This window comes from Ahaetulla prasina, chromosome 3 (genome assembly GCF_028640845.1).
Source record: "Ahaetulla prasina isolate Xishuangbanna chromosome 3, ASM2864084v1, whole genome shotgun sequence".
In the NCBI taxonomy this organism is placed as follows: Eukaryota; Metazoa; Chordata; class Lepidosauria; order Squamata; family Colubridae; genus Ahaetulla; species Ahaetulla prasina.
In genome coordinates this window covers 18,613,098-18,639,503 of record NC_080541.1, presented here as the reverse complement: position 1 = coordinate 18,639,503, position 26,406 = coordinate 18,613,098, and the positions used below count along the sequence as shown (strand labels likewise).

General features: G+C 42.3%; 1 protein-coding gene across 6 annotated transcripts in view; it reads right to left on the bottom strand.

The window, feature by feature from the left end:
* MTSS1 (MTSS I-BAR domain containing 1) overlaps positions 1 to 5,353 on the bottom strand; it is a 169,916-nt gene extending 164,563 nt beyond the window's left edge. For 2 of the 6 annotated variants that reach the window (XM_058178769.1, XM_058178772.1), the window contains exon 1: positions 4,102 to 5,350. In XM_058178769.1, the coding sequence (XP_058034752.1) occupies positions 4,102 to 4,173 (72 nt within the window). In that variant the 5' untranslated portion in view covers positions 4,174 to 5,350. Of the gene's footprint in view, positions 1 to 4,101 lie in introns of all 6 variants that reach the window. The other 4 variants (XM_058178768.1, XM_058178771.1, XM_058178770.1 and 1 more) reach the window with 3 other exon arrangements.
* Positions 5,354 to 26,406: the final 21,053 nt, after the last annotated feature.

The window sequence follows — 26,406 nt, the reverse complement described above, 5'->3', positions numbered from 1 at the left end:
TTTAACCAAAACAGAAGACTTAGAATGTGGGCAGCTGGTAGATTTTAGTATCAGGAAAAAGATAAAAGGCATTCGTGATATACCCAAATCAATACTTCAACTGAGAAAGGCAGTGTAACAAATCAGAATTTTTAAGACACTGAAGTCTTTTGAGGGCCTAATTAACATGCTACTGCCATTTAAAGCTGGGAGGCCTCTGTTCTACACAAAGGTAATTTATCCATTATTTCGCAAAGATGGTAACTCAACTGGAGCAGTTAAAACCATGTCCAACAAGCTTGGACAGGACACGGTGTTCAACAGGATTTGTCCTTGCCTTAACTTGTCAAAGCTACACCCCCAGGTATCCCGTGACAGGTAACACTAGAGGTTCTTTGGTTTTCAATCCGTCAGGCGGAACGGATCCCTGCAAATATTTAAAGCCACGTTCTGAAATATTTAAAGTGCATCTGACAAGTTCTTTTTTTTTTCCCCTTCAGCAACCCATGCCCCACTGTAAACAGACAGGGTCAAGTAGCTGGCTTGAGGGGAAGAAGGGAGCCCCCTGCTAACTCTGCCTGACAATAGAAAGCTAAATATGTTGGGGGTTTTTTGTTAAAATTGCGCAACTCCATACAGCCGCTTAGTTAAAACAAAGCAATGCTGCTACTGCCATGGAAAGAAACCACATCGTCCTGCTTATCTTAAATTCTCTCATCAATTCAAGTCTGCATCCTAGTGAGTCTGCGTTTTGTTTCTTCCTTCTGGCCTGCTAATAATCTATCGCCAGACACACAAGCCAGTTCAAAATACTTTTGCATGGTTATCTGCCCCATTACCCATGCGCTGTTTTTTTTTTGCTGTGTCTGGAAAAAAGGTCAGGTCCTTCACTCCTGTGTCACATTTACCGATAAGCAAACCCCCACTGGATTTCACACGACTCTTACTCTCAAATAAATGTGCAAGGGATTACAGCCAAAATAAGCCCTCCTTCATGCCCCCAATTAGCAAAGTCAGTAAGCAGCAACAGGGGAAAAATCATCCTGCTTTATTTAAGGCTTTAGCTCTGGGCCTTGGAAACAGCCCGCGTTAGCAAAAGGGCTGGGCATTTGAGAAGGCAACCTCCAGTCCAGGAAAGCTTATATGGATGGGGTGGCAAATTTGCTTGCCTTTAACTGAGTCACAGGACTTTTCTGATCTGCAATTAGGAAGAGCTTGGACAGCTCCCCCTTCTGGAATGTGTCAGCAAAGATTGTTGTCTGCAAATGACATCACAAGATTGAAAACAGATTAAAAAAAAATCTTTTGACTTCTCCATGCATTTCCCCCCTAACAAAATGCAGACAGTAATTGCACTCTGTTATTATAGCTCCAATTTATTTCTGTTATCAAGCCCTAGTACATAAGTAAGTAAGTAGATGCTCTGAGGCGTGGAGGCGTTCCAGGTGTACACACACCATCCATCGCAAGTAGCCACAGAGCAAGATTTGCCCAAACTGATGTTTGCTTCCTGTTTTTAAGAGAGGGAATAAAATTGAGCTCGGGCTTTTAGCAATGCCTACTTATAGAGTCCATCTGGCGGAAGAAGGCATCTGTTTAAAGCATTTTCCAGGGTTGAAATGGACTTAATGAAAATGATTACAGGTTTTTGCTCCGGACCTCCCTTCCCCAGAGATTTTTACATTCAACAAAGGGAGATTTGGGATTCAGCCACATCACAAAGAGTTCATTATGACGAGACTCCTGACATATTATTTTCCTCCCATTCACATGGAAGCAAGCGGCCCTGTTAACATCTGCAGAGTCCTGCTCAGATGGCAGTACAAAAGAATCCAGTTTTAAAGGTTCTTGTTAAAAAAAAAAAAAGAAAACAGTGGAATTAGATCCACAGTCTGATTAACACTGTTCATGGGGTCCGTTTTCTACTCAACCAATCGATGCATTTCCAAAATGGGGAGGGTGGGGGTTTGCCAAAAGAAAGAGAAAGAGAGAAAAAAGACTCCATCTTCCATGCTGTATTTCTAAGCTGTATTTCTAAGGGTTCAAAAATGCCACCGTCAGTTGAATTTTGACCATTCATTTCTTCACCCACACAGCTTCATGCTTCCCTTTAAAAAAAGACAAGACTCCACATTTTCTCCAACTGCAATCTCAGCTTTCCGTTGTGCAATTCAGCTGAAATAACTGAGAATTATTTGTGCAAACCCCACCTCAACCTCAATGGATGCAAGATAGTTCTAAATAATACGGATCTGCAGGATGGTGAACAAAACCTTGCAAACTCATGGGGCATCCAAATGAGGAAAAGAGATCAGGGCCAACCCTGAAGATGCCCGCATGTTATACAGTAATCCACAGGGGTTTGAACAAGAAGCTGGCATTATCCTGGACTACGTACTGCCACATATACATGATCATATGGAGTTGTTTTATATCATTGTTACTTGTCCCTTCTTGATTCCTAACAATTTTTTTGGGCTGGTGCAGCTTGCCAACTGCTCAAAGATCTTTCAGGTGTTTTAAAAGGAAATGCATGAAAGTTTGGGCGCATAACACACCTCACACCTATGTGGTTCTTCTCCCTTCCCAACTAAAAGCCAGATAACCAGGAGCCTTGCGCCCACCGTGACTGGGCGTCACTGTGCACACCACTGGGAACAAGTCACACTAAGGAACTACCTTAACTGGAATTCTGGGTTCACATATTGTCCAGCTGTGTCTTAAGTCCTTGCCAAAAGCAACAAAGGGATTTTGTTTAGGTGAGTGGACAAATAGGACAGCATAAGGATGAGGGGTACTGAAGATGTCCATTAACCAAGCAAAATTGGTAGAGGAAAGACCACAGACTAATTCCATCAGCCTCTGAGGGAAGCTTTTTTTTAAAAAAATGGATTTTTTTTTAAATTTTGATTTGTTAGCTTTTTAATATCCTGCCTTTCTACTCCTTGTGTCCTCCTTTCATTTTTGTCCACAATCACAACCCAGGCAGAGAGAAAACAAGTGATTCAAAGTCACCCCAAAAAGACTGTTGTCAGAGAGTGGATCTGAACCGCTTCACGGGGGTTCTCACTATCTAAAATTACTATTTCCACGAATAATTTCTCAGCCAGCCACTTATACAGAAAACCAGCATATATACCATGAAAGGACAGCCACTCAAATCAAATTCTTTTTCTCCCCAAACATCTGGGCACTGGGTCAATTTATCACAGCAAACCCCATCCCAATTCTTTTTAAGTACTCTCCCAAGGGTTGAAAAGGGAGGCATAAAACCAATGGCCCATTCAGTCTCCAAATAGTTGACTCTCCAAGGTATCTTGCCACTGAACCTGGAAGTTCCATTTCAGCAAACTAGCTGGGACTGTTAAAAAAGCATTGGCAAGGCGAAAATACTATTAGGTAGATCTATTCGTAGCATCTGTCTTTTTTTTAATATCTGGACATCAGGAAGGGCAAGCGGGAGCATTTCAACGAGGCCAGCCTTTGCGTAAGAAGGAGGTTAATAGATTATACGTTGGATGGATCTTCCGTCCGATGGAGATAAATAAAGATAAATAAAGCAAGAGCTACAGGAGGGGTGTGCAACTCGACACAAACAACCGATAAGAGAGATTTCTCCAAATCCACAGAAACGCTTCCTTGGAGATGGCAAGAGGCTTCGGCTCCAAAAGGCCATTGATTCAGCACCCCAGGGATGATCATCCTGGGCCCGGAAAGACGGGGGGGGGGGTTTCGTGGAACATCCCCACCACCCCCACGAAGGGAAACCCCAGCGCGGCTCGCCACCAGCAGGGAAACTGGGGCGCCCCTCACCACCCCGGGGTTGAGAGCTTGGACCCAACCCAAGGCCCTGATGGCGGGGCAGGGAAAGCAAAGGCAGGGCTCTCTCTCTCTCCCTCTCCGTGCCCTGGGCATTAAACCTTTTGGCGCTTCGCTGCTTTTGCTGAGGGACCCACCTACCTCTCCACGAGTCAGGTGGGTCGGAGGTAGTAAGAGCTCTTCTCCTGCGCAGGTTTGCAAAAGGCGGATGGAGGGATCGGGGAGGGGGGCTCTTCTCCCCCACCCCACCCCTCGCGTCTCCCCCCCCCCTTATTCAGAAAGACACCCCACACACCCCCTTACCTTCATGTCACTGATGGTGGTTTGGAAGAGCCCTCCAAGGGCGCTGCATTCCTTCTCGATCACCGCCTCCATGTTTCTTTGCGCGACCCCCCGACCAGCTTCCGAGGAGACCCCCCCTCTCCCCAAAGCAACGACGGGGGGCGATCTTCTCCTTTGCACCACCACCACTACCCCTCCTCTTCGGTGTGTCCCCCCTTGATCAAGAGGATCCCGACCTTTGGATCCCGACCAAGGCGGGGATAGAAAAGGGAGGAAAAAATCCCGAGGTTGCCTCGTCGTTCCCGATGCAAGAATGAGAAGAAAAAAAAAGGCTGGCAATTCGGGCAAGGCTGGCTTGGCTGTCCTCGCCCGCGCCCAAAACTCCCCCTTGTCTCTCCTTCGCTCGCAGCCCGGCGATCCCCGAGTTTTAAGTGCAGCTCCTTAGCAACCCCGCGGAAAATCCCACGGACCGGGAGTGGTGGTGGAGGGGGGGAGGGCAGCGGGTGGGGGGGGGGAAGACTCAAATCAAGGTGCCCGCGAGCCCCCCCGCGCGAGGGCAGAGCGCAAGCCCACGAATGGCCATCCCGGCTGTGATGCCCGCGCAAAAGCCGCCGCTCCGATCTAGCCTACTGGGGGCGGGCGGGTGGGTGGGTGTTGGGAAGGGGGGGGGCGGAGATGGGGAGGGGCGGGGGTTTCGACAGGAAAAGAGGCGAGCGGGCGAACAACGCCTCGGATGCACCAGCCGGGTTTCTGCCGCCCGCAGCGGCTCCCCCCTCCCCCCTCTCCCTCGCAAGCCGCTATTCATCCAGCAGCTGCGGATCCGGGTTTTTTTTGCCAAAAGATAAAAAAAAAAAAGGAAGAAAGGAAAGGAAAAAAAATAACCCGGGGATTTTGGGAAAAGGGGGACGGGGGGGCGCAGGGAGAGCGTGCTACCAAGTCTACGTCTTGCTCTAAACAAGGAGGGGAAAAGGAAAAAAGAAAAGGAAGCGCGCGTTCCAGTTTTTCTTTAAAAAGGCTAATTTTAAGCCGATTTTTGGAAGTGGGGGGGAGGTTTGGAGGGGGAAGGGGGAAAAAAGAAATCCCAAAGCTCTATTTACAAATAAAATGAAGAGAGAGAAAAAAAGCAATTGGGCGGAATGTATGGAGGCGAGCTGGCGGAAAGGAAAGAGGCTCGCCGGTGCTTTTTTTTTTAATTCACAGACACCAGATTTTTTTTCTTTTTTCTTTTCTTAGATCGTAAAAAGGGCCATTCCTGCCTCCGAAAAGGGAGGGAATCCAAATACAAAAGAAACCCACCCCCTCCCCGCAGCAAAAGCCCTCCGGCCTGCTGATTCCACAGCTAACACCCCTCCCTCCTCCTCCTTCCTTCGCCTGCCTGCCTGCCTCCCCCCGACTCCCCGCCAGCCCGTCTCCCCTTCTCCCCTCTTCCAGCCAGGCGCCACCGGCTGCACGCAAGCGCGAGGCTGGAGCAGCTTCTCTACGGCTTCACAAGATTCCCCGGGAAGATACGTCACGGGCGCCAATGCCCGGGCCGCGGCTTCTGATTGGCGAAAAAGGCTGGGAGAGGCGGGCTGAGACGTTGCCTCTTGCCGGCTCTACCTGAGAGGGCGGGGAAGTTGTTGCTTTGATGCTTTGGGGAGGCTTCGGCCGGGGCTTGAAGGGCTGCCTTGGGGCTCCCTCCGCCCCTTCTGAGGTGGCCAAGGCTGTATTTCAGCCTTATTTGTTGCCTGAGTTCTCCCAAAATATCTCCCTAATAACAAGATATTTACCCATGTAGTACAGCTGTTACAGAGGAATTACTGAGTCTGTCATTTGCACCTCTATAACTGTCTGGTTTGGATCTGCAACCCAACCAGAAAGACACAGACTTCAGAGGAGAATTAGAACTGCAGAAAAAATAATTGCTACCAACCTGCCTTCCATTGAGGATCTGTATACTGCATGAATCAAGAAGAGGGCGGTGAAAATATTTAGAGATCCCTCACATCCTGGACATAAACGGTTTCAACTCCTACCATCAAAACGATGCTATAGAGCACTGTATACAGAACAACTAGACACAAAAATAGTTTCCCCCCCCCAAGGCCATCACTCTGCTAAACAAATAGTTCCCTCAACACTGTCAAACTATTTACTGAATCTACACTACTATTAATCTTCTCATCGTTTCCATCACCATTCTCTTTCCACTTATGACTGTATGACTAACTTTTTGTTGCTATCATTAAGGGTTAAATTGTACCCTATGACCATCATTTGTGTTGTAAATGTTGTACCTTGATGAAGGTGTTCTTTTTCTTTTTCTTTTTTTTTCTTTTTCTTTTTATGTACACTGAGAGCATATGCACCAAAACAAATTCCTTGTGTGTCCAATCACACTTGGCCAATAAATTCTATTCTATTCTATTCTGTTATTGATATTAGCCTTCTTATCTTCTCATCTTTCCTACTACCTTCTCCTATTGGTATCTATGATTTAACACTGGTTGTATATTATGATTAATGATTGTAACTATGATCTGGGAGATATGACCTATCACTTTTTTGTTCGTACGCACATTGAGATATTTTTTTTTTGTTGTTAACATTTATACCCCGCCCTTCTCTGAAGACTCAGGGCGGCTTACAATGTATAAGGCAATATGCATCAGAGACAAATTCCTTGTGTGTCCAAAATAAAGAAATTCTGTTCTGTTCAAATAGAATAGAATAGAATAGAATAGAATAGAATAGAATAGAATAGAATAGAATAGAATAGAATAGAATAGAATAGAATAGAATAGAATTTTATTGGCCAAGTGTGATTGGATACACAAGGAATTTGTCTTGGTGCATATGCTCTCAGTGTACATAAAAGAAAAGATACCTTCATCAAGGTACAACACTTACAACACTTAATGATTAATTATTCTATTCTATTCGGTTCCATCACATCCCAATTCCCACTTTTTATTCTACTCTACTCTAGTTTATAACATGCCTGTGTAGCAGCCCCCCTCCCTTGCAAGCCACTATTCATTTAGCAGCTGCGGATCCGATTTTGCCAAAAATAAAAAAAGAAAGAAAGAGATGGAGCAGCAAGAGATGGTCCAAAAAAAATGGACTTGTGAGAACTAGCCAATTGTAATAAGCTGTCAAAAACACATATACCTGAATGCAGATACAAATTTTAAGCAGCGGGCACGTGTTGGGCAGTTGTGCGACTCTTAATTCAACCACAATCCTCACAATATGAAGCCATAAAATATGATCTACAAATTACTTGAACACGCTAAACAAGCCACAAAGAGCTTTAAAGGGGACAACCAGCTCCTTCAAATCCACTCAGAAAGACATTGACAACCAATGAAACAGTGTGTTACATGTGCCAAATAACGGTTTGCAACCCCTGCAGCTGCATTCTGCACCAGCTACAATTTCTGAATGCTCCTCAAGGGCAGCCCCATGTAGAATGCATTGTAGTAGTCCATTTATGGTTCCCTTAGACCTCCGTTCCTGAATCATTTGTTATCTAAAGATGCTTCATTATGGCTCCCAAAGGTGATACTTGATTGGAAAGGATGGGAATTATATTTCAGGACTTCAGGATAGGATTTTACAATACAGTAGACTAGAGTAGAGTAGACCAATGGTCCCCAACCCCTGGGCCATGGCCCACTACTGGGTCTTGAGCCTTTTGGAACCGGGCCGCAGAGGTGGCGAACGAGTGCAAATGTATCCGCACTTGCGCAAGCAGTGGGTGAGCACATGTATACACCAGTGTAGGGGCTCCATTTGCACGAGAAGCAGACACGTGTGCCCCACCACTCATGCCGACCCATCTCCTCTCCCTCATCTCCACCTGTCTGCAAAGGTAGAAAAGTTGGGGACCTCTGGAGTAGAGTAGAGTAGAGTATGGAAGAGAAGAGAAGAGAAGAGAAGAGAAGAGAAGAGAAGAGAAGAGAAGAGAAGAGAAGAGAAGAGAAGAGAAGAGAAGAGAATTCTTTATTGGCCAAGTGTGATTGGACACACAAGGAATTTGTCTCCTGTGCAGAAGCTCTCAGTGTACATACAAATAACAAAGACTTATAACAAACCAATAGGAGAAGGTAGGAGAAGACAAGACCTAAGTTTAACTCATAAAATCATCTATTGTAATGTCCTTCCTGTTAAAGACTACTTCAGCTTTAATACAAGCTGAATAATACAAATAGAATACAAGAGCAACCAACAGATTTAAACTTAATGTTAACCGCTTTAATCTAGATTGCAGAAAATATGACTTCTTTAACAGAATCATCAGTGCTTGGAATACTTTACTTGACTCTGTGGTCTCTTCCCATAATCCTAAAAGCTTTAACCAAAAACTTTCTACTATTGGCCTCACCCCATTCCTAAGAGGACCATAAGCGCACAAACGTGCCTACCGTTCCTGTCCTATTGTTTTTCTTTTCTTCTTCCTATATATATATATATTGATGCTTATACCTCCTAATATTTACTCATATATATGTTTATATACTATATAATCTTTTTTATATGATGTTGTGACAAAATAAATAAATAAATAAATAATGAGAAGAATAATCGCAATACAGCTCTACTACATGGGTAAATATCCTTAGACATAAGACAGTGTTGTGGGAATTAGGTTTTCAGCAGAATAATAGCACAAGGGAAAAAACTCTTGCTTAGGTGTTTTGCCATGCAATGCCCTATAGCAGCATCCTGAGAGGAGGAGTTGAAACACTTCATGTCCAGGATGTGAGTCCCTGTATATGCAAAACTTGAGGCAAAAGCCCGTAACTGCCACTTCTTCCTTCCTCAGTTGCCTTTGTGTTGATTGGAGTTATCTGTTACAGAAGGGAACATCAGTAAGTGTCAGATTTTGGAAAAGCTGTGTAGGATTATGTTTGGGTGAGATGCTACAGGTAGTCCTTGATTTATGACCACAATTGAGAACTTCTGTCACTAAGTGAGGTGGTTGTTAAGTGAGCCGCGCCCAATTTCACAACCTTTTTTCCTGTAGTTGTTGAACAGTACAGTCACATGGTCATTAAGTGAATCTGGCTTTTCCCATTGAGTTTGCTTGTCAGAAGCCAAATGGCAAACGTGACTCTGGTTGCTGGTTGCTGACTGCTCAAATTGTCATCACCTGACTGTGGAGATGCTGTGACAGTCATAAGTGCAAGGACTGATCATAAGCCAGTTTTTTCAGTGCCATTGTAGTTTCCAACAGTAGTCAAATAATTAGTTGCAAGTTGAGGACTACTTGTATGAAGAAATCCAACGTTTTGCATGTGGGAACAGAAAGTTTCGAAAGCCAGGTCCCATGGGCCAATCATCATCTCTTTTAGTTTTCATTTTAGATAAATTGTTATTGGAATGATACTTAGGAATGTTCAACAGTCATAGGTCACATAAAAAAGGAAGTGTTCAGAAGGAAAATAACCACCAGTCTGAGTATTTAATGTAATTTATATGATAAATTGTCTGTTACACCCTGCAAGCAGAAATATGTCCAGATTATGTTTGAAATAAGAAAGTCAGAATGGCTTCTGCATATATTTCTTTCCCATCAATTCTTTTTATCTCTGCCATCTGCTAAGTATAACCAGAGAGACAAAACAGGAGCAGATACCTCAGTCCAAACCAGAACATAACATAACATAACATAATAAGAGTTGGAAGGGACCTTGGAGATCTTCTAGTCAAACCCCCAGCTCAGGCAGGAAACCCTACACCATTTCAGACAAATGGCTAACCACATTTTCTTAAAAATTTCCAGTGTTGGTGCATTCACAACTTCTGCAGGCAAATTGTTCCACTTATTGATTGTTCTAACTGTCAGGAAATTTCTCCTTAATTCTAAATTGCTTCTCTCCTTGATTAGTTTCCACCCATTGCTTCTTGTTCTACCCTCAGGTGCTTTGGAGAATAGCTTGACTCCCTCTTCTTTGTGGCAACCCCTGAGATATTGTAACACTGCTATCATGTCTCCCCTAGTCCTTCTTTTCATTAAACTAGACATACCGAGTTCTTGCAACCGTTCTTCATATGTTTTAGCCTCCAGTCCCCTAATCATCTTTGTTGCTCTTCTCTGCACTCTTTCTAGAGTCTCAACATCTTTTTTACATCGTGGTGACCAAAATTGAATGCAATATCCCAAGTGTGGCCTTACCAAGGCATTATAAACACTTCACGTGATCTTGATTCTATCCCTCTGTTTATGCAGCCCAGAACTGTGTTGGCTTACACTGCTGGCTCATATCTAAATGGTTGTCCACTAGGACTCCAAGATCCCTCTCACAGTTACTACTATTGAGCAAGGTACCACATATCCGGTACCTGTGCATTTTGTTTTTTTGGCCTAAATGTAGAACCTTACTTTTTTCACTGTTGAATTTCATTTTGTTAGTTATCGCCCAATGTTCAAGTCGGTCAAGATCCTTCTGTAAATTGAGCCTATCTTCTGGAGTGTTGGCTATTCCTGCCAGCTTGGTGTCATCTGCAAATTTGATGAGTTCCCCATCTATCCCCTTGTCCATGTCATTGATGAAGATGTTGAAAAGTACTGGGCCTAAAACAGAGCCTTGGGGTACTCCACTGCATACTTCCCTCCATGTGGATGTAGTTCCATTGAGGACTACATGCTGAGTGCAGTTGGTTAGCCAGTTACGAAGATAAACAAGTAAGAGACAACCTTGTTCCTTACTTGATCAAGAAATATATGTGGGTATTATAACTGAAGAATTGAAGTTAGAATTGAAGTCCACCCATCTTAAAGTAGTCAAGGTTGAAAAACATTGCGCTTAGAACTTGTTCTATCTGAAGTTTCAGCTTCATTGGCTGAATTTGCATTTGTATTTTCATTTACATAGCAAAACAAGCTAAACAAATTCCAGTTTAGCCTGGTTACTTATGCAAACCCAAAAAAATGCTTTTGATAGAGGAAACTGTGGCACAAACGCAGCGAAAGCTACCTGTAATGCAACATGATATCTGTGTAGCCCATTATTTATTGAATAAATCTTATCTTCTGGGTTTACACCAGTAGTGAAATGTAAAATTTGTTACTACTGGTTCTGTGGGCGTGGCTTGGGGGGGGTAATGTGACTAGGTAGGTGCGCCCAACTTTTTTTTTTTACTTTTAAAAGCATTTTTTAAATGCTTTAAATTTAAAGTAAAAAATGCTTTTAAAAGGCTCCTCTGACAATCCCAGCTGAGTTGCCTGATCGTCAGAGGCTTTTGTTTTCTTTAAAAGCATTTTATTTATTTATTTATTTTTATTTATTATTTAAATTTTTATACCGCCCTTCTCCCGAAGGACTCAGGGCGGTTTACAGCCAGATAAAATAAACATTCCTATTACAAAATAAATACTATTAAAATACCACTAAAAAACTTATTCAATTTGGCCGCAATTAAAATTTAGCAAATAATAAAACCCATTAAAAACCCATTAAAAACCCATCGATAAAACCCAATTAAAAACCCATAAAAAGCTAACCCAGTCCAGCGCAAATAAATAAGTGAGTTTTGAGCTCGCGGCGAAAGGTTCGGAGGTCCGGAAGTTGACGAAGTCCTGGGGAGTTCGCTCCAGAGGGCGGAGCCCCACAGAGAAGGCCCTTCCCTGGGTGTCGCCAGACGACACTGTCGCTACCGACGGCACCCTGAGGAGTCCCTCTGTGAGAGCGCACAGGTCGGTGGGAGGCATGAGGTAACAGCAGGCGGTCCCGTAAGTAACCCGGCCCTATGCCATGGAGCGCTTTAAAGACGCTCACCAATACCTTGAAGCGCACCCGGAAGGCCACAGGTAGCCAGTGCAGCCTGCGAGGATAGGTGTCACTGGGAGCCACGAGGGCTCCTCTATCACCCACAAGAGCTGCATTCTGGACCAACTGCAGCCTCCGGATGCCCTTCAAGGGGAGCCCCATGTAGAGAGCATTGCAGTAGTCCAGACGAGACGTCACAAGGGCGTGAGTGACTGTGCACAAGGCATCCCGGTCTAGAAAGGGGCGCAACTGGCGCACCAGGCGAACCTGGTGGAAAGCTCTCCTGGAGACGGCCGTCAAATGATCTTCAAAAGACAGCCGTGCATCCAGGAGAACGCCCAAATTGCGCACCCTCTCCATCGGGGCCAATGACTCGCTCCCGACAGTCAGCCGCGGACTCAGCTGGCTGTACCGGGATGCCGGCATCCACAGCCACTCCGTCTTGGAGGGATTGAGCCTGAGCCTGTTTCTCCCCATCCAGACCCGTACGGCTTCTAAACACCGGGACAGCACTTCGATAGCTTCATTGGGCTTCATTTTTTTGACTTTAAAAGAAAAAAAAGCCTCTGAGATCAGGCAACTCAGCTGGGATCGTCAGAGCCTTTTAAAAGCATTTTTTACAACTTCTTCAGATGAAGAGGTTGTAGAAAAAATGCTTTTAAAAGAAAAAAGCCTCTGAGATCAGGCAACTCAGCTGGGATCGTCAGAGGCTTTTGTTTTCTTAAAAGCATTTTTTCTACAACCTCTTCAGCTGAAGAGGTTGTAAAAAATGCTTTTAAAAGGCTCCTCTGACAATCCCAGCTGAGTTGCCTGATCGTCAGAGGCTTTTGTTTTCTTTAAAAGCATTTTTTTTTGCCTTTAAAAGAAAAAAAAGCCTCTGAGATCAGGCAACTCAGCTGGGATCGTCAGAACCTTTTAAAAGCATTTTTACAACTTCTTCAGATAAAGAGGTTGTAGAAAAAATGCTTTTAAAAGGCGCTGACGATCCCAGCTGAGCCACGTGATCATCAGAGGCTTTTTTTTTTTACTTTTAAAAGCATTTTTTCGGCTGAAGAAAAAATGCTTTTAAAAGTAAAAAAAAACCTCTGATGATCACATGGCTCAGCTGGGCATGGCGGGGGCAGGGATTTTTGCTACCGTTTCTCCAAACCACCTGCCGCCATCGCTACTGGATCGGGCGATCCTGTCTGAACCAGGAGCATTTCACCCCTGGTTTACACACCATACTGATCTACAAATTAATCACCAGTCTGTTTTCACATAGCACATTGGGCTAAAATGCAATTAATTGGCTGTTTTGTGGTTCCATGGTTGATTCAAACAGTCACTACTTAATTTATATCACAGATAGTTTCTTAAGATCAGATGAGGAAAGAATCCAGGTATGGTACTTCAAACTTGCATGGAAAAAATGAGCTAGAAATAAAAATTAAGAGATGATACTAAGTTTCTAGCAATTATTCTTTGAATAAAAATACAGAGTCATGTGGAAACTCTTGATCTTATGGTATTCTTTGAATGCTCATAAAATGAAGACTTGATTTTTTAAAAATTAATTTTGAAGTAACAAAGGATTGAAATTCCATTACTCTTATTGCTGTTGTCCCAATTCTATGCGGAATAAATCAGAGATAAAAAAAGGATAGTATTAAAGACTATAGGTAATCCTCAACTTATGACTACAACTGAGCCCAAAATTCCTATTGGTAAGCAAGACAGTTGTTAAATGAATTTTTCTCTGTTTTACAAACTTTTTTTTGCCGTAGTTGTTAAGTGAGTCATCGCAGTTTTTATTTATTTATCCAGCGGGACTGGCTTGATTTTTAAATTTCCAAATTTTTAATTTTGTATATTTTAATTGTTTTTAACCTTGGCTGTACACGCCTGAGTCCTTCGGGAGAAGGGCGGTATAAAATTTAAATAAATAAATAAATAAATAAATAAATAAGAAAGGAAATTGAGGAGTAGCTGAAACAAATAATTCATGGCAATAAATTAGCCCAGTGCAGTACATTTTCTACTTGAAAAGCATTACAGTTTCATTTGAGGACACCTGTTGCATGATATGTTTACCTGGGCAAAATCCCAGTGACCTTAATTGAACTTCCTTGTGAATAAACTTGTATGACATTGGGCTAAAATGCAATTAATTGGCTGTTTGTGGTTCCATGGTTGATTCAAACAGTCACTACTTAATTTATATCACAGATAATTTCTTAAGATCAGATGAGGAAAGGAATCCAGAGTATGCTACAGAACTTCCCTGGAGGCCGCCAGCCGACATTGCTTGGACGACACCCTGAGAAGACCCTCTCTGTGAGGCGCACAGGTCGGTGGGAGGCATGAGGTAACAGCAGGCGGTCCCGTAAGTACCGGGCCCTAAGCCATGGAGCGCTTTAAAGGTGAAGACTAGATTTTTTTAAAATTAATTTTGAAGTAACAAAGGATTGAAATTCTATTACTCTTATTGCTGTTGTCCCAATTCTATGCGGAATAAATCAGAGATAAAAAAAGGATAGTATTAAAGACTATAGGTAATCCTCAACTTATGACTACAACTGAGCCCAAAATCCAGACAAGAAGTGACAAGAGCATGAGTGACCGTGCATAAGGCATCCCGGTCAAGAAAAGGGCGCAACTGGCGGACCAGTTCTTAAGTTAATAACACGGTTGTTAAGAGAATCAGGCTTCCCGACTGACTTTGCTTGTCAGAAGGTCGCAAAAGGGGATCACATGACCCCAGAACACTTCAACCGTCATAAATATAAGTCAGTTGCCAAGCATCTGGATCTTGATCGTGTGACCATGGGGATGCTGGACTAGTTGTAAGTGTGAAAAACAGTCATAAGTCACTTTTTTCAGTGCCGTTGTAACTTTGAACAGTCATTCAGTGAAGTGTTGTACGTTGAGAACTACCTGTAGCTTTAATTTCAAGTTCCATGTAGGCCTCTTATGGGTTATACCTTCAATCTTACGGGACCGCCTGCTGTTACCTTATGCCTCCCACCGACCCGTACGCTCTCACAGAGAGGGTCTTCTCAGGGTGCCGTCCGCCAAGCAATGTCGGCTGGCGGCCCCCAGGGGAAGGGCCTTCTCTGTTGGAACACCTACCCTCTGGAACGAACTTCCCCCAGGTTTGCGCCAACTATCTGACCTTCGGACCTTTCGCCGTGAATTGAAAACTTATTTATTTATCCAGCGGGACTGGCTTGATTTTTAAATTTCCAAATTTTTAATTTTTAGTAATTTTATATGGGGTATTTTAGTCTGGGTCAATTTGACGGTTTTAATTTGGCCATTATTGAATATGTATTTTAACTGATATTTTAATTTTGTATATTTAATTGTTTTTAACCTTGGCTGTACACCGCCCTGAGTCCTTCTGGAGAAGGGCGGTATAAAAATTTAAATAAATAAATAAATCTGAAGAGATGTTTCCATAAGCAGATTTCCTGATCCAGAATTTATATTCCTGGAGGAAAAAAATCCCATTAAGGAAAAATTGCCTAATAATATAAGGGGCGTGCATAAGTGCACAAAAGTGCCTACCGTTCCTGTCCTATTGTTTTCTTTCATTATATGTGCTTATATATAATGTTGTGACAAAATAAATAAATAAATAAATAAATAAATAAGAAAGGAAATTGAGGAGTAGCTGAAACAAATAATTCATGGCAATAAATTAGCCCAGTGCAGTACATTTTTCTACTTGAAAAGCATTACAGTTTCATTTTGAGGACACCTGTTGCATGATATGTTTACCTGGGCAAAAATCCCAGTGACCTTAATTGAACTTCCTTGTGAATAAACTTGTATGACATTGGGCTAATAATCCTCGGTGACCTGCGTGTGGTGTAGATTTCTTTCTTCCCTTTTGAAATAAGGTTACAATCAGGGGTGAAATGCTCCCGGTTCAGACCGGATCACCTGATCCGGTAGTGATGGCAGCGGGTGGTTCGGAGAAAAAATCCCTCCCCACCGCCCCGCCCCAGCTGAGCCATGCGATCATCAGAGGTTTGTTTGTTTTTTTACTTTTAAAAGCATTTTTTCTTCGACCAAAAAAATGCTTTTAAAAGTAAAAAAAAGCCTCGATGATCGTGCAGGATCATCAGAACCCTTTAAAAGCATTTTTCCTACAACCTCTCCAGCTGAAGAGGTTGTAAAAAATGCTTTTAAAAGGTTCTGGCGATCAGGCAACTCAGTTGGGATCGTCAGAATCCTTTAAAAACTTTTTTTTTCCTCTGGCGATCCCAGCTGAGTTGCCTGATCATCACAGGCTTTTAAAAGCATTTCTTTACAACCTCTTCAGCCGAAGAAGAAATTTTTGGGAGTTGAAGTCTCCCAATGTTAATATGCTTGAAAGGTTAAAAAAATTGAAGAACATTATCTTTGAGTTTTTACCTTTTGTCCATTAATGGGTGTCAATGTTTGTGCGGACAATGTTTTTAAGCTATGTTGGAAGAAATATCCAGGTTCAGTTCCAATCCGGAAGGCACTGTAAACAAAATGGAGGCTGAAGGCTGATTGGAAAGAGGGTTCATTCATTGATGAAGCAGAAGCATATAGGTGGTTTTGGGCAGCTGACCACATGGAGTTGAGAGTTGAGGGGCTTTTATATCTTCTCTTGGGCTTTGAACTTGAGCTTCCTGTTCCTGTGCAAGAACATGTATTCTATTGGCTGTTGTCAGATTCCTACGGGGTCATGTTTGTCTGAGCTCCCAGGTTTGATTGAAGTTTGCTGGGTGATGCATTGCAACCTTAGGAGATTGCAATGCAATGGGCTTGTGTCTTCTGCTAACTGGTCCGATTATGTCCTAAAAGGCCATGTCTTAATCCCATCACCCTGGAGCTGGTCTTTTGTCTTGTAGATAGACCTTCCCAGTCCTGCTGGGGCTATTAAGAAAGGTGGGGGCTGCTTTCCAAGAGCATATTTCTCCTTTAGGGAAATATAATATTCTGCCTTTTTTTAATATTTCCCAGAATATTTCATTCTTCTAGGAGAGGGTTGGGTGCTAACTTTCTACAGCTATGTGCTCTGAGTTTGCACGAGTCACTTGGCAGCAGCGAACGAATGCCATGCAAAAACAGAACTCCAACATTATATTTATATGTATACTTCTACCTATTCGTTGCTGTAGGCTCTTAGATGGCCCTGATAGCGGCCTAATTCCCACACCTGGGCTTGAGGGAAGTTAGGCAATGAATAACAAGAAGGCTGATCTCGCTCTGATACTGCTAAACCAGAAGCAACAACCTGCTAAATAACTCGAACTTAAGCTTCCCTGTCTAATTTATATATGTGATTATCCGCACATGCTGGGCTGCATTGAGAATAGTTTCCACTACTGTAAGACCATTAGTAGTAACGTGCAGCTGTTTACTCGGGGTCCCGCTGTGAGTTCTTGACCCATAATTGAACTGGACTCCCAGCTGAGATTTCTATGCTACATGGATACGCTGGTTTTTCCCAGGAATGACTCGATCCGGACATGTTAGGACGGCCTCTCCCAAAACTTCTCACTCAGCAGGTTTCAAATGGCAACGCAATGGTTGGCCAAATTCAATACTTTCGTAAGATGCCATCTTGGGGGAAAGTAGATAGACAGGATTATGGCTTCCATCACCACCGAACTGTGGTAGTGATGGAAGCCGTGCAAAGTTACAGTGGCTGCAGGTAAGGGAAGCAAACATGCAAGTGAATAGGAATAGGAAGGGCTTCCGTGACAAACAGCTAACCACACGCATGGTTTGTTGAAATCCACACCCTCTTTTCTGAATTCATTTCTGCCCAAGAACAAATTTCTCTCGTTATCACACCCTTCCGTTATATAACAACCATTGCACAATTTAGGAGACTTCTTAAGGAGTGTTTTGCATCTTTCTGGGTTGGCTCCAAATCTGATTGTGGTCTGTTTTCAGGACACAGTCCTGTTTGTCTTTGACTTTGCTCCCGTTTACAGATAGTTCTTGACTTACAACTACAGCTGAACCCAAAATTTCCACTGCTAAGCAAGGCAGTTGTTAACTTTGGTAAGCAAATTTAATAAAGGACTAAAAAATGGCTTTGTTGTTAAGTGAATCGTGCGGCCGTTAAGTGACTCTGGCTTCCCTGTGGATTTTGCTTGTCAGAAGCTGGCTGGGAAGGTTACAAATGATGATCACGTGACTTCGGGATACTGCAACTGGCTTAAATATATGCCAGTTGCCAAGAGCCCGAATTTTGATAACGTAACCATGGGGATGCTGCAACGGTTATAAGTGTGAAAACTGGTCATAAGTCACTTTTTTCAGTGCCATTGTAACTTTGAACGGTCACTAAACAAATGTTTGTGAGTTGAGGACTATCTGTACTGGAAGCTGCAGCAAAGCTAGGTTTTCCTTCTTTGAATCACCGAGGATCTGCAGGCAACAATATCTGTTTCCTCATCTAAGTCCTGGCTCCTCGGTTCATTGTGTTGTTTTTCTCCTAACTTCATCAGGGTAGCGAGTCATCACTCTATTCCCAAAGCTTGTTTTTTCCTGAAGACTGATCAGTCAGAATTTCAATAACTTCCTCATAATCAGCCTCAGTATGTTGCTAAACATACTGTACAGTCGTTACAACAAGTATTCAGTTCTCAAAAAGCAAGCATGGCGGCTTTTATCTCATAGCTCACGGGGCTTTTCAATGTAACAGAGGAATAGCAGCCATGCAGCCGGGAAATCTTTGGAGGATTTCAATGCTTTTGTTGACATCTTTACAATTGACCTTCCTTGGTCCAGTTTCCTCCCTTAGAAACTGTTCCAGTTCTTTTGGAAACCAGCAAAGAAATGCATACAAGCATATGTACTGAAAAGTGGCTTGAGGGAATAGTAGCGATTTATACCACGGTCGTTTTAAACAGAGGAAGAGTAAAGAGAGTATTGGACTGGTGAGAGCTAAGAGGGCAGGATACGGACAGTGGTTTTGCTCTGAGGTCAGCTGGAGTGTTGGTTTCTTGTTGTCTTCTATCTGTGTATTTGAGGCTGGAAGAAATGAGAGCAATTACAGATCAGATTTAAACTGCTTTGTAAGGGATTAGTGGGAGTAAAGTTAAACTGAAGGTGCAGAAATAGCTTTCAATTGCTAACAAAACAATTTTATATACCTAAATGGGGAAATCAGAGAAAATATTTCAAATTCTTGTAGGTTCTGTAATTGTCATTCTCTTCCTCTCCCTCCCCCTCTCTCTCTCTCTCTCTTACACACACACACACACACACAAACACACACACACACACTATACGGTATGAACATAAATTAAGATGAGTAATGTGATGTGATATTTTTGGCTCAAAAGATGCTTTTCTTTTTTTCTTTAAGATAATAAAGCACTATATGGTGTGGTGTGGTGTGGTGTGGTATTCATACACACACACACAATACTTTGTTATCCTAAACAAAACAATTACTACCAACCTGCCTTCCATTGAGGACCTGTATACTGCACGAGTCAAAAAAAGGGCTGTGAAAATATTTACAGACCCCTCGCATCCTGGACATAAATTGTTTCAACTCCTACCCTCAAAACGATGCTACAGAGCACTGCACACCAGAACAACTAGACACAAGAACAGTTTTTTCCCAAACGCCATCACTTTGCTAAACAAATAATTCCCTCAACACCGTCAAACTATTAACTAAGTCTGCATTACTATTAATCTCATCGTTCCTATCACCCATCTCTTCCCACTTATGACTGTATGACTGTAACTTGTTGCTGGCAATCCTTATGATTTATATTGATATATTGACCATCAATTGTGTTGTAAATGTTGTACCTTGATGAACGTATCTTTTCTTTTATGTACACTGAGAGCATATGCACCAAGACAAATTCCTTGTGTGTCCAATCACACTTGGCCAATAAAAAATTCTATTCTATTCTATTCTATTCTATTCTATTCTATTCTATTCTATTCTATTCTATTCTATTCGAACATTATGCTTCCAGTTTTAAGCAGCCTGTCCAATAAGTGTATTATCACATATTTTTGTTGTGGCCTGCCGACGGCCAGCAAAGCTGGCAACAGAGTCGGACAGTGAGGAGGTTGGGGAGGAACTTGGCCCAGTCCTGGGGGCTGGGGAAAGCTCGGATGAGGGCTCTGTGTTGGAGGCAGAGAGGGAGTTAGTCAGCAGCGAGGCAGAGGAACAGCTGGAGCTCATTTCCAGTGTGTGCATGCACAGAGCTGCCAGGAGACAAGAACAATTAAGAAAGCAGGGTAGATTCGGGAGCAAGGCCACACCTTGGAGATGACTGGCCCCTCCCATAGGACATAAAAGAGGAGCAAACGGGATGTGGGCTTTTGCAGGAAGCAATTAGTTCATCTTGTTTCAAGATTGGAAAGTTCTGTTCATGACTCTAATAGACTCGGTGCCAAGTTTGGCCTTGCTCTGCACTTGGAAATTGGTTCTCTGGCAGCTTTCCAAGTGAGATAAGGTGGGGGTTGATAAACATTCCTCTGAAAGACTGTTTGCCAAAGCCTTGTCGACTGTGAATGAACAGAATTTAGTCATGTTAATACAAGAGGTTTTACCGGGGTGAAGACTTTGCTTCATGCTTTCTAAGGAAGCCTAGGTCAGAACAATTTTTTAGCATACAATTATATCATACAGTATCTAGATAAAAAAATCAAGGTGTAGTAGATTAAGCAATATCAATAGACAATAGACAAGAATGTATACCCATCCTATGGTTTCCTGACGCTTTCTGGTTTGTCTATCATGCTCTAAACCTCCACCACATGAAACTGTCAACCAGATCATGGAGAAGCCTTCTGCTGATCGGTCATCTGGAGATCACGTTGCTAAGGGCAGGCGGCTTCCTGCAAACATTACTTGTACAACATTCTCAAACCCTCAAGGCAGTTTCAGAAGTTATTATCATCAAATTACCACTCGCTCACAGATACACGCACACAGCAACTCTGCCTTTGTAAGAGGAGGAGTGTTTGAATAAAAACCCGTCAGATTCCATGGCAACATAATCTTGCTCTTATCTCGTAATATCCAAGAGCGGCTCTGTTCGCACAACATATTTACCCCATGACTAATGCGGTTTCTTAATTAGCCCAGTTTCTTGGATGTGTAGAACATGCTGAATCAGAATCTAGGCAATAGGTAGACTACGGTGTGTTTGAGATATTTAAAAATTTAATAGCTGGAGCAGTGAAGGGTTGGACCATGAGTAAGAACACACAGTTAACAACTAATTGTTTGAAAAGAGCTGGTCATTGCATGAGGCAATCTAAGCTGTGATTGGTTACTGGGAGTGTAGAGGAGTAGTTTCCTTCTTCCTGGTCCTTCTTCCTCTGTGTGTTGTCCACTCTGTGATTTACCTGATGATGTTCCTGCTGCATTGATTTACCTGACAATGCTCCTGTTTACCTCTCTTATTTACTGTAAATATATTTATTTATATAAAACCATAAGTCGTTGTCAGCCTTTCCTGACAGTTAGAACAATTAATCAGTGGAACAACTTGCCTCCAGAAGTTGTGAATGCTCCAACACTGGAGGTTTTTAAGAAGAAATTGGACAACCATTTCTCAGAAATGGTGTAGGGTTTCCTGCCTAAGCAGGAAGTTAGACTAGAAGACCTCCAAGGCCCCTTCCAAATCTGTTATTCTATTCTTCTATTCCAGTGGTAGTCAACCTGGTCCCTACCACCCACTAGTGGGCGTTCCAGCTTTCATGGTGGGCGGTAGGGGTTTTGTCCAATACTGAAGCACTTTCCTTTTTTTTAATTTAACTGACTTTTTAAAAAAAATTCATAGCATTATTTAAAAACATTTTCATTAGGTTTTCATAAAATTCCTCGTGACAATTTAAATTTCTGAAAATTTCTGCTATTTGTATTGCCTGCGCATAAGTTTAGGTCACGTTACGTAAGTGAAACTAAATGGCGCTATAGTGCGATCACAAACAAAAGAGCCTCGTCCCAGAATAGCTCGCGCATCTCCCCCCGAACCGGTGGGTGGTTAGAAAATTCTACTACTAACAGAGATACAAAAGTGGGTGGTAGGTATAAAAAGGTTGACTACCCCTGTTCTATTCTGTGTCCATGATTCCATTTGGACACCGGCTACGCGATTCCCTGACACGGCTAGTCATTGGCTAGTTTATAGTTTAAGGCAACCTGTGAAGTCAGCCAATACTGAACTGGATATGATTTACGTGTAGGCACTTTAGAGCAATGCTTTCTGAACAACGGCGCCTTGCGGCGTGCAACTGGAAGTTTTCAGCGACTCACCTGGCAGCTGAACAAAATTTCAAAGAAAGAGAAAAATGTAGCGTATAATAAACCAGGTTGCTTGGGCCTGATGAAACATTGGGACATCATAAATCATGCTCAGGTGACCTGAGGGCGCTATAAACAGCCTTAAAATGCAGGATAGATTCGGGAGCAAGGCCACACCTTGGAGATGACTGGCCCCTCCCATAGGACATAAAAGAGGAGCAAACGGGTTGTGGGCTTTTGCAGGAAGCAATTAGTTCATCTTGTTTCAAGATTGGAAAGTTCTGTTCATGACTCTAATAGACTCGGTGCCAAGTTTGGCCTTGCTCTGCACTTGGAAATTGGTTCTCTGGCAGCTTTCCAAGTGAGATAAGGTGGGGGTTGATAAACATTCCTCTGAAAGACTGTTTGCCAAAGCCTTGTCGACTGTGAATGAACAGAATTTAGTCATGTTAATACAAGTGGTTTTACCAGGGTGAAGACTTTGCTTCATGCTTTCTAAGGAAGCCTAGGTCAGAACAATTTTTTAGCATACAATTATATCATAGAGTATCTAGATAAAAAAATCAAGGTGTAGTAGATTAAGCAATATCAATAGACAATAGACAAGAATGTATACCCATCCTATGGTTTCCTGACGCTTTCTGGTTTGTCTATCATGCTCTAAACCTCCACCACATGAAACTGTCAACCAGATCATGGAGAAGCCTTCTGCTGATCGGTCATCTGGAGATCACGTTGCTAAGGGCAGGCGGCTTCCTGCAAACATTACTTGTACAACATTCTCAAACCCTCAAGGCAGTTTCAGAAGTTATTATCATCAAATTACCACTCGCTCACAGATACACGCACACAGCAACTCTGCCTTTGTAAGAGGAGGAGTGTTTGAATAAAACCCGTCAGATTCCATGGCAACATAATCTTGCTCTTATCTCGTAATATCCAAGAGCGGCTCTGTTCGCACAACATATTTACCCCATGACTAATGCGGTTTCTTAATTAGCCCAGTTTCTTGGATGTGTAGAACATGCTGAATCAGAATCTAGGCAATAGGTAGACTACGGTGTGTTTGAGATATTTAAAAATTTAATAGCTGGAGCAGTGAAGGGTTGGACCATGAGTAAGAACACACAGTTAACAACTAATTGTTTGAAAAGAGCTGGTCATTGCATGAGGCAATCTAAGCTGTGATTGGTTACTGGGAGTGTAGAGGGGTAGTTTCCTTCTTCCTGGTCCTTCTTCCTCTGTGTGTTGTCCACTCTGTGATTTACCTGATGATGTTCCTGCTGCATTGATTTACCTGACAATGCTCCTGTTTACCTCTCTTATTTATTTAAGTAAATATATTTATTTATATAAAACCATAAGTCGTTGTCAGCCTTTCCTGACAGTTAGAACAATTAATCAGTGGAACAACTTGCCTCCAGAAGTTGTGAATGCTCCAACACTGGAGGTTTTTAAGAAGAGATTGGACAACCATTTCTCAGAAATGGTGTAGGGTTTCCTGCCTAAGCAGGAAGTTAGACTAGAAGATCTCCAAGGCCCCTTCCAACTCTGTTATTCTATTCTTCTATTCCAGTGGTAGTCAACCTGGTCCCTATCACCCACTAGTGGGCGTTCCAGCTTTCATGGTGGGCGGTAGGGGTTTTGTCCGATACTGAAGCACTTTCCTTTTTTTTTAATTTAACTGACTTTTAAAAAAAATTTCATAGCATTATTTAAAAACATTTTCATTAGGTTTTCATAAAATTCCTCGTGACAATTTAAATTTCTGAAAATATGCTATTTGTATTGCCTGCGCATAAGTTTAGGTCACGTTACGTAAGTGAAACTAAATGGCGCTATTGTGCGATCACAAACAAAAGAGCCTCGTCCCAGAATAGCTCGCGCATCTCCCCCTGAACCGGTGGGTGGTTAGAAAATTCTACTACTAACAGAGATACAAAAGTGGGCGGTAGGTATAAAAAGGTTGACTACCCCTGTTCTATTCTGTGTCCATGATTCCATTTGGACACCGGCTACGCGATTCCCTGACACGGCTAGTCATTGGCTAGTTTATAGTTTAAGGCAACCTGTGAAGTCAGCCAATACTGAACTGGATATGATTTATGTGTAGGCACTTTATAGCAGTGCTTTCTGAACAACGGCGCCTTGCGGCGTGCAACTGGAAGTTTTCAGCGATTCACCTGGCAGCTGAACAAAATTTCAAAGAAAGAGAAAAATGTAGCGTATAATAAACCAGGTTGCTTGGGCCTGGTGAAACATTGGGACATCATAAATCATGGTCAGGTGACCTGAGGGCGCTATAAACAGCCTTAAAATGCAGGCCAGTTTTCAAGCACCCAAATTGTGATCCCATGACCATGGGGAAGAAGGGGGCTGCCGGAATATTAAAACCAGGTTGTAAGTAATTCTGGGGAGATCCGATGTATCTTTGAATGGTCGCTAAGCGACCATTCATAAATCAAGGAGTACCTGTATTGCCAATGAGGAAAAATGCTGGGTGCTTAACAACCTCTGGAGAGCTGCAGTAAATAGCTTAGTCTTTCAGGTTGACAAAATTCTTCGTCGTTTTGCTGCTACAAACTAAAACCGCTACTGTACTGCTGTGGAAATGGACAATTTATCGTTCTACCATCATCCTTTCTATTTCCAGCATTCCGTTTCTGAGTGTTGCTACATTTGTGGCCTAAATATGTCACTCAAATGCGAGAGGGAAGTTAGGGGCACAAGGTTTTGCTGAAGTGTATACCCCACTGCCAGAAAGTGTTAGGAAAAAGGAAATGCATCTAGAGAGGGACTTGTCAGAAAACATTTAGATGAGAATCAAGTAGGCTCAGTGGAAGGTGAAAATGTTGGAAGGAAGGAACGAAATAGCTGGAATCTGGGACAGTGGTAAAGTCACATCCTTCGGCTTTGGGAAACTTCCATGAAAAAGTAGTCACGGAACCCCTTGCTTTTTTCCCCGAACGCCATCACTCTGCTAAACAAATAATTCCCACAACACTGTCAAACTATTTACTAAATCTGCACTACTATTAATCTTCACATCATTCCCATCACCCATCTCCTTCCACTTATGACTGTACGATTGTAACTTTGCTGCTAGTATCTTTACGATTTATATTGATTGTTTCCTGATTGCTTATTTATATCCTATGACTATCATTAAGTGTTGTACTTTATGATTCTTGATGAAGGTATCTTTTCTTTTATGTACACTGAGAGCATATGCACCAAGACAAATTCCTTGTGTATCCAATCACACTTGGCCAATAAAAAAATCCTATTCTATTTTATTCTATTTATCCACAAAATGTTAGAGGGGGTCTAATTTTTCATTTATCTATCCTTTCCTGCCTTCTTTTGCCCTTTTTTTTTCTTTTGCCCTTTCCCGAAGGCCATCACTCTGCTAAACAAATAATTCCATCAACACCGTCAGACTATTTACTGAATCTGCACTACTATTAATCGTTTCATAGTTCCCATCACCAATCTCTTTCCACTTATGACTGTATGACTGTAAATGTTGTACCTTGATGAACGTATCTTTTCTTTTATGTACACTGAGAGCATATGCACCAAGACAAATTCCTTGTGTGTCCAATCACACTTGGCCAATAAAATTCTATTCTATTCTATTTTATCTTCCAATTACATGGATAAAGAATTCCGGGTAGTCTACAGCTTACAATCATTCATTGCATGGTCACGTGATCAAAATTCAGATGCTTGGCAACTGGTATGGATTTATGACAGTTGCAATGTCATGTGGGGTCATGTGACCATTCTTTACCACCTTCTCACAAGCAAAGTCAAAGGGGAAGACGGATTCACTTAAGAACCGCGTTCCTAACATAGCGAGGCGCATGCACTTCCGAGCCAGTAAGGAAGGTAAGTAGATTTCACCCCCTGATATAATATAATATAATATAATATAATATAATATAATATAATATAATATAATATAATATATCTATTACATAAGTGGCATAACCAGTAAGTCACTTTTTTTCAGTGCCATTTAACTTTGAACAGTTACTAAACAAAGGGTTGTAAATTGAGGATTACCTATATATCCTATAACCATGAAATCCAATTTTAAAAATGCACTGTATGAAGAGTTCTTCCTTTTGTCGAAAATCTCTTGCTACTCGGTTTTATTAGATAATCTTAAAGTGATTTGTTTTTGTAAAAGCTAATATCCCCTTTACCCTGTTTTCTGCCTCTACCTCTGTGTGTGTGTGTGTGTATGTGTGTGTGTGTGTGTGTGTGTGTGTGTTGTGTTATGTTATGTTATGTTATGTTATGTTTCTA